The sequence below is a fragment of the Vidua macroura genome, chromosome 26 (assembly GCF_024509145.1).
Source record: "Vidua macroura isolate BioBank_ID:100142 chromosome 26, ASM2450914v1, whole genome shotgun sequence".
NCBI classification, from domain to species: Eukaryota; Metazoa; Chordata; class Aves; order Passeriformes; family Viduidae; genus Vidua; species Vidua macroura.
The window spans coordinates 2186850-2195447 of NC_071596.1; the positions used below are offsets into that span (position 1 = coordinate 2186850).

At 63.0% G+C, this 8598-nt stretch overlaps 1 protein-coding gene across 3 annotated transcripts in view; it reads left to right on the top strand.

The window, feature by feature from the left end:
- CSNK1G2 (casein kinase 1 gamma 2) overlaps positions 1-6809 on the top strand; it is a 41743-nt gene extending 34934 nt beyond the window's left edge. For 2 of the 3 annotated variants that reach the window (XM_053999720.1, XM_053999719.1), the window contains 8 exons: positions 19-167; positions 610-844; positions 1041-1126; positions 1480-1564; positions 1642-1790; positions 2193-2276; positions 5685-5791; positions 6302-6809. In XM_053999720.1, the coding sequence (XP_053855695.1) occupies positions 19-167; positions 610-844; positions 1041-1126; positions 1480-1564; positions 1642-1790; positions 2193-2276; positions 5685-5791; positions 6302-6356 (950 nt within the window). In that variant the 3' untranslated portion in view covers positions 6357-6809. Of the gene's footprint in view, positions 1-18; positions 168-609; positions 845-1040; positions 1127-1479; positions 1565-1641; positions 1791-2192; positions 2277-3763; positions 3869-5684; positions 5792-6301 lie in introns of all 3 variants that reach the window. The other variant, XM_053999721.1, reaches the window with a different exon arrangement.
- Positions 6810-8598: the final 1789 nt, after the last annotated feature.

Sequence of the window (8598 nt, forward strand, 5' to 3'; positions counted from 1 at the left end):
CTGCTCCATCTCTTGCAGAAGGAATTCCTCAGGTTTACTACTTTGGCCCCTGTGGGAAGTACAACGCCATGGTGTTGGAGCTGCTCGGACCCAGCCTGGAAGATCTCTTTGATCTGTGTGATCGGACCTTCACGCTCAAGACCGTCCTGATGATCGCGATCCAGCTGGTGAGTGCAGCCCCTGCACCTTCCCTGCAGCCCTGCACAGCTCCCCTGCAGCCCTGCACGGCTCCCCTGCAGCCCTGGGGAGCAGGGGTGTGTGGGCACTGTGGGCAGGCAGCACGGGCATCCCTTGGGGAATGGGGGGAAGATGCTGGCACAACCCTGCCTGGCTCTCCCAGACCTCGCCCCCTCCCTGCTGAGGGAGAGCTCTCCACCCCTTCACAGCCCTTAAGCATCTTAAGTGTGCCCAGAGCATCTCACTGTGTGCCCAGGGTGCAGCAGACCTGGGGCTGTGTCCCATGGTGGGAAGGAGCTGATGTGCCCACGCTTGGGGCTGGGGCCAGCTGAGGGGAGCAGGGGCGAGGTGGCCAGAGCAGGGCCCAGAGCAGGAGCGTGCAGGACGCGGGGTGGGTGTCTGCCCTGGCACTGACACCTCCTTCTGCCCCAGATCACACGGATGGAGTACGTCCACACCAAAAGCCTGATCTACAGAGATGTCAAGCCAGAGAACTTCCTGGTGGGGCGGCCGGGCAGCAAGCGGCAGCACACCATCCACATCATCGATTTTGGCCTGGCCAAAGAGTATATTGACCCCGAGACCAAAAAACACATCCCCTACCGAGAGCACAAGAGCCTGACAGGGACAGCGCGTTACATGAGCATCAACACCCACCTGGGGAAAGGTGTGTGGGCACAGGCAGCCAGCCCTGCCTCCTGGCTGAAGGGAGGGACTGCAGGGCAGGGGTGCCAGAGGTGGGGCTGGGGACAGGCTGCCTCTCCTGCTCTTCTGGGTGCTGGCAGAACACATGGGGTGCTGCAGGATCTGGGGGATCAGTGGCTGTAGTGGGAACTGACCCATGTCTCTTTTTCTCCATGCAGAACAAAGCCGCAGGGACGACCTGGAAGCATTAGGGCACATGTTTATGTACTTCCTCCGTGGGAGCCTTCCTTGGCAAGGCCTCAAGGTAACTGCCAGCTCCTGCTGCCCCTGGGCATGGCTTCCTGTGGGTGTGGCTCTGCCCTGGCATGGGGAGGGGGAAAGGTTTGGTCCCTGGGGTGTTGGAGGGTTCACACCTCACCAGCTCTGAGCTCCATGCCAGGCCCTTGCAGTGCTGAGCAGCTGCAGGTCTCCCTGTGTCCTCCCAGCTGCTCTCACAGTGGCTGTCCTGGAAACCCTGGGCTTTGTCCTCCACACCTGCCCGGGGAGGGAATTTCCTGGGAAGGAGTTACCTGAGAAAGGGAGTCCAAGAAATCATACACAGTGTGACAGCCCAGGGCAGTGCCTAGCCCCTGTGCTGACCCCCCTTGTCCCCGCCAGGCCGACACACTAAAGGAGAGGTACCAGAAGATTGGTGACACCAAAAGAGCCACCCCGGTGGAGGTGCTCTGTGAGAACTTCCCAGGTGAGAGCACTGCCCAGCCCAGCCCCCAGCCCCGAGCCCCCTGTGCCCTGTCCCCCTGAGCCCCCGTGTCCCCGCAGAGGAGATGGCCACGTACCTGCGCTACGTGCGGCGCCTGGATTTCTTCGAGAAGCCCGACTACGACTACCTGAGGAAGCTCTTCACAGACTTGTTCGAGAGGAACGGTTACGTGTTCGACTACGAATACGACTGGGCAGGGAAACCTCTGGTGAGTGCTCAGGGCCTGGGGGCAGAGGGTGAGACACCCCAGGGACCAGGGGCAGCAGCCAGGGAGGAGGTGGCTCTCAGCCACCCCTGCCACACACTGTGTCCAGGGGACCAGCTCCACCCTCCTCACCAGTCGCCAACTCCAGGGCTGTGACATGGGAATTTGAGGCTCTTGGAGCAAAGGGGACCCCAGCAGCCGAGCTGGCACCTCACTTTCTGCCATGGGTGCATTCCTTGGGCTCGCTGCAGCCAGATACCAAGCCTGGCACTGCTGGGGCAGGGGTAGGGGCAGTGATCAGGCCCCGGTTCTGGGGGGTTTTGGATGTTTGGCCAGAGGTTGGATCTGGCTGCGGGGTGTTGGGAGGGCTCAGTGCTGCACTGACGTTGTCCCTTGTGTCCCCAGCCCACCCCCATTGGCACGATGCACAGCGAGGTGCAGGTGCAGCCCCCGAACAGAGACAAAGCACAGCCACACACCAAACACCAGGTGAGCAATGGCACGGCCTGGCTGGGGCACAGGGCCTGGCCTGGGCAGCTCGGGCTGCAGCTCCAGGGACCTGGAGCCCAGCAGGGATGGTGGCAGGGACTGGAACATCGTTTTCCCTCAGTGCTGTCTGTGGGAGGAGTTCCCTCCCACAGCTCTGGGCCTGTGGCTTGCTGGGGGCCCAGGGCAATGTTCCTGTGGCCTGGCAGAAGAGGGAGGAAGCACTGTGGGGACTTGTGGCATGACTGGGGGGTGCCAGGCCTGGACATCAGCTGGTGAGGGGCAGGGTCCAGCCTGGGGTGTGGGGGAGGGCTTGGTGCAGGCTGAGCCACCTCTGCTAAGGACACTGTCCCCATGGGGTGACTCAGTGCTCTGCTTGTGATGCTGTTCCGTCGATGGGACAGTGACATGGGACAAGGGAGGGCAGGATTGGTGGGGCAGCTTGGCAGCATTTTGCCCCATGCTGGGGCTGCCTTTGTTCTGGAATGGGCAGGGCACAGGGAGCCCAGCCCGGGGCAGGGATCGGGCAGAGCTGTGTGGGAGAGGGGCCAGGCTGCTCAGAACTGCTCCAGTGCTGTGGCCTGTCCTGCCCTGGTGCAGGACACGTGTCTCTAGCACTGCTGCCACCAAGAGCAAACCTCATGTGTTTTCCAGCAGTCCTGTACAAACCGTTGTCCTCCCAAACCCCCTCAGGGGCAGAGCACCTGCAAAGGGGCTGGAGCAGGGGGTGCAGCGCTCTCTCCTCCTCAGGCTGCTCCTGCCCAGCACAGGGAGCCTGGCACAGCCCCTGCTCTCACTGGCAGAGCTTCCTTAGGGAGAGGGAAACATGTTCAAATCACCTCTGGCTCATTTCTGGGAGCTTGATCCCAGTAAGGTCTGCTCTGTGCCCCCAGCACCAGGGAAATGCCATGTTGGACATCCCTTCTCCAGAGCAGGGGGAAGAGCAAAGCACAGAGCTCCTGGAGCATGGGAGCAGTGTCCAGCCTGGGGACACAGGGTGTCCCCGCAGCTGTGGGGCCGTGCCGTGGTCACCAGGGGAGGGTTTGGCCCAGCTCGTGCCACACAGGCCCTGCCACGCGCTGCGTCGTCCTGGGGATGCGGCGTCACCTGGGCCTGGCTGCAGCTCCAGCTCTGCTGCCCCAGCCCGCTCCAAATCACGGCCACCAGCCCTGCTGGAGCTGGCCCTGCTCCATGGGGTGGCCCTGCGTGGGGCTGGCCGTGGGGGTGTGTGTGTAGGTGGCAGGGGGACACAGACCCCCGTCGTCACCACAGGGACCGCTCTGGGAGCCGCCGGGACAGTGCTGCACGGGTGCCCTCCGCAATCAGCAACTCGAGCTGCTCCGGTCATGTTTTTGCTTTTGCATGTCTTATTTTCTTGACTCCCTTTGCCACTCTTCCCACCCCTTCCCTCCACTTCTCCCTTCTCTTCCCCATTCTCCCTCTTTTCTTTTGTTTCTTTTCATTCTGTTCCTCCTGCCTGTCGCGAGCAGCCGCCCGAGGGGACGGAGGTGTGGGATCCTCAGGCCGGTGGGCAGCCTGCCGAGGAGCCTTTGGGAGCTCACCTGGCAGCCGGCAGGCTCGGGGGGTCCGTCCAGGTACATGAAACCACGCGCCTGGGGCAGGGGCGGGCGCGGGAGGGAGCGGAGCCACCCTGGGCCTCGTGGCCGCCCGCGGGGCCGGGATCAGCCCCGCTCCCCCGCCCCGGGGCCACGCAGCCCGGGGTCCTGCCCCAGCTGCAGCACGTACTGCACAGCCTGTCCCTGTGGTGCAACGGGATGCTCACGGCTCGCAGACGAGGCTGGTGCTGCTTCCCGGGGGCTGCTGGGCTCCCTTGGTTCTGCCAGGGGGAATTAGAGGGCAGTTGGAGATGGATGGATGGATGGATGGATGGATGGATGGATGGATGGATGGATGGATGGATGATGGATGGATGGATGGATGGATGGATGGATGGATGATGGATGGATGGATGGATGGATGGATGGATGGATGGATGGATGATGGATGGATGGATGATGGATGGATGGATGGATGGATGGATGATGGATGGATGGATGGATGGATGGATGGATGATGGATGGATGGATGGATGGATGATGGATGGCAGGCACACTGCAGCATGGCAGCTGTGTGGGCATCACTCTGCCCCCAGTGCTGCTCATCTGGGCAGGGACTTCCCTGTGCCTCCTTGACTGGAGCCCTGGCTCCAAGCCCTGCTTCTCCTCCTTTCCCGGGCACTCCTTGGCCGTGTCCCCCTGCTGCGGCCCTGCCTTGGTCCTGTGCTGGCGCCGTCAGCCCCGTGCTCGCCGCCTCCTGCCCGCTGCCGCTCAGCCCTGCCTTGGCCTGGGGGTCCCTCTTGCATGGATGGTGGGACATCCATGCCGGGTCCCCCTGGCTGGGCCTGCGCCGCTTCCTCTGTCTCTGCTTCCGTCCCCGCCGCTCTTGCTGGTTCCTGCTGCTCCATGGTGACTCTGCTGCTGCTCGGCCCCAGGCTTGGGCACAGCTCCCGCTGTTGCTGTCACAGGGCCGGGCACTCTGTGGTGCCAGGCAGGCCGTGGGGCTGGGCACTCCGAGGGCCCAGGTCATTCTCTGCCTCGCTCCTCCTGTCCCTCATCCCCTTCCTCCTCCCCACCCTGCTCTGCAAACCCTCCTACCGTGCTCCGCCTGCGCCCGGCACTGCGGGGTGATGCGCAGGGGTCTCTGTGCTGGTGTCAGGGGCTGCAGCCTGACACGGCCCTGCTGGCTGGGCACTGGCTGTCGGGTGGCAGCTCCTCCAAGGGGCTGGGGAAGGCCAAGGGTCCTCGCCGGGGCTGAGCAGCTTGGAGAGTGTTTGGCCTGCGCATCCCCAGGGAGCTCCTGGCTTTGCCTGTGGGCAGCAGGCACAGGATGGTGGTTCAGGCACCTCCCAGTTGCCTTGGTGGCTTGGATGTCCTCCTGGCCCTGGCACTGTGGCTGACCCTGCTGCCCTGGTGAATGGGCAGGAGCTCAGGGATGCCTGAGCCCTCATGTAGGCACTGGGCTGAGTCTTGGTGCTGCAAAGCAGAAGTGTGTCCAGATGCTAAGCTGTGGGAAGGGCTCCTTGGAGCTGTCAGCCTTCCCAGGCCACGTCTCTCACCCACAGTGGGGGCTGGCTGCCAGCAAGCCCCTCTCCTGGTGCAGGGGCTCCCAGGAGCTGGGATCCTTCCAGGGGCGTTCTAAGGGCTCAGAGCTCTCTGTGCAATGGGGCTCTTGGGGAGAGCTCAGCACTGAGGCTGAACACTGCGGTCTGGGTGAGGGCACCATCCTGCCACGAAGAGCACCTCGGTGCTCCCGGGCAGAGCTGGGTGGTCTCCTGGGTGGCTCCTGTGCTTGCCGGGAGAGGAAGGGCTGCAGACCCCCAGACTGCCCCTGCTGACACTCGTCTCCCCGCAGGTGATGAGCTCCACCAATGGAGAGCTGAACACAGATGACCCGACGGCAGGACATTCGAACGCCCCCATCACAGCCCCCACCGAGGTGGAGGTGACAGACGATACAAAGTAAGGGCCCAGCCCTGCTGCCCCGTCGCCAGTGCTGGGCTGGAGGAGGGGTCAGCAGCTGCCCCGGGATGCCTTGTCCAGTGCCCTCTGGGGAGCAGCAGCCCAGCTGTCCCCTGGCACCCTGTAAGGGGTGTTCCTGCAGGGTCACCACCACCCCAGCCCTTCCCATCTCACCTTGCCCAAGGCTCCTGCACAGATGCATCCTCCATGGATGGATCTGGGACTGCTCCTTCTCTGCAGTCCCTGCCTGGCCCTGGCTCATGGCCTTGTGTGCCACGGTCAGTGTCACTCCCCTGGTCGGTGCCATTTGCTGTGGCAGGTGTCACTTTTGGTGGCCGTTGTGGTGCTCCCAGTCCAGCCCCTGCCACGTTCCAGGCGCTGTACTCGGTGGAGCAGCTCTGCCCACGTGGGGCTCACCAAGGCACCGAGGAGTTTGTGTCCTCCCTGACCCCGGGGCTGCTGCGCCTTCCATGCCGTGGCCCCGGGGCTGACGGGTCCCTCTGTCTCCAGGTGCTGCTGTTTCTTCAAGAGAAGGAAGAGGAAAACCACCAAGCGTCGCAAGTGAGCTGCCGGGGCCGGGCGGAGCGGCGAGCGATGGCTCCTCTCCCTCTGGCCGTGGCTGGATCTCGACCCGCGGAGCCAACGGCCCCTCGGGCTGGACGGGGACGGGGGGCCGGGCCGGACGGGCTCCCCCAGCGCCCCACGCGCAGGTGGGGAGCGGGGCCTCCCCAAACTGCTTGTCCTTTCCTCCGCCACTCGTGGCCGTTTACTCGAACCAAGCCCAACTTCGCTGAAGTTCCTGCGTCCGTCAAACAGAAAAAAAAGAGAAAGAGAAAAACCCACGGCGTCACTTGCTTTGAGTTTATAACCAGTCCGAAATGGGGATCAACTACAGACTCTGACCCGTCGCTGTCAGAAGAAGACGAAGACAATTTCAAGAGCAGTGGGCTAAGGAGGAATATTTTTTTTTCTGTTGCTTCTTTGTCTCTTAAGTTAATTTAAAGTGAGTCTCGGTGCAGAGTGCTGAGTCGTCAGTCTTTGACCGTCATCTTCAGTGTTACCGAATTCTGCTCTTCCTTGCGGCCCCGCCCCGCGTCCCCGCCGGGTCCCCCTCGGTCAGGCCGTTGGTGGCGAGCGTTGGGCTCCGGGCCGGCCCCGCTCGGGCGGGCAGAGCCGGGGGCGCGGGGGCGGGGAGAGGAAACGCGTTTACAGTTCATTTACGATGCACTTTTGCGAGCAATACAGGCGCCGTCCGGTCCCGCCGAGAGCAGGTCCGAGACTCCCAGGGGCTGGGGGACACAGGGACAGGGACGGCCGAGACCAAAGGGACCCATGAATGGCGGTGGCAAAGCAGGGAGGGGAAGCAAAGCAGCCTCGTCTCTGGTGCTGCCATGTCTTGGAGCTGGATGTTTCCACAACAGCTGTAGGTGCGGGCAGGGCTTGATCGGCCTCTTGGTGTTACAGCCTGAGCTCCCCGAGGCCCCGCGGCTGCTCCCGGGGGCCGGGCTGGGGGCCGGGCCGGGCGGTGAAAGGCACCGGGGTGGAGCGGCTCTGCCAGCCTGGAATCCCCCACCATGGCATCCCCCCGCTGTGGGATCCTCCCGGCCCGCTCCTGGGGCTGGGGGAATGCAGGTTTTGGAACTGACACACGGACACCCCCCGCACCCCCGTGTTCCTCGCCACCCCCAGGGCACTGCAGCTCCCCACGTGACTGACCCCGTGCGCTGTCGTGTGTATTGATCGTGACACATTGGGGGGGGACACACTTATCTTTACCAAAACCCTGTTGTTCTGCCCCAAGAGAAGGGGCTGAGGCTGTGCTGGGGGGGAGGGGGGGCGGGGGAGGGATGGGACCATCTGTGGCTGCTTTGAAACATTTGTCCAAACTGACCATCTCGGGGGGCTGTAGACCCCGGATTGTGGAGGGGCTGGGGGGGCGTGGGGTCTCCCACGGGGCCGTGCCCTCCCCAGGGCCCCTCTTCATCCTAAATTCGGGATTGACCCCGGCTTTGGCTTGTCCGGGCTGCAGCCCCAGCTGCTGCTGCGTCCCTGGCCACGGCGGGAAGGGGACGTGCAACGTTTGACCTCGTGTCCCCAGCGAGGCGAACAAACGAATTTTTAAAATCGCCTTAAAATTTTCACTGGAAGTGGTCCCTTGTCAGCGCGTCGGCTCAGAGCAGCCCCGGCAGAGGCCGAAGAGGAGCCGCGGAGGGGAAGGGAAGGCGGCCCCGAGGGTGTGCCCGGAGTGCCCGGCTCTGTGCGCACACCCTCGGCTGCCGGGGCCGTGGCCCGAGCCCGGGACTCTCTGTCCTTCCAGCGAGGAGTCCAAATACTGCGATTGTATGTGAGAGCGTTTGTTCCATTGCGAGTTTAGTTACTGCTTTAAAACCAAGTGTACAGATATGGCATTTCAATTTCTCTGATGCTTCCTGGAAGCCATAGAATTTAGGGGCTTTTTTTTTTAATAAAAACAAAAACAAAATAAAAAAAAAAATCTTTAAAACCCAGCACATTCTTCTGTGCTTCATTTGTGGCTCCCAAGGGTGAGGACATTGCCCAAGCACCCCGTTTTTGTTGGAGGCTCCCTCAGCAGTGGGTGGGAGCAGCCCCAGCCCCTTGCAGGGGCTCCCTGCCCAGGAGCCTTTCCTGGAGCAGCAGGAGGAAAATCTCGAGGGGACAGGTCAGGGGAACAGCAGCACAGCCGATGGCTCTGGGCAGCCCTCCCAGGCTCCCGGCAGATGCTCCTGCAAAGCCCCCGAGTGAGGAAGGTGATGGTGCAGGGGGGTGATTCCCCGCTGAGCCCAGTG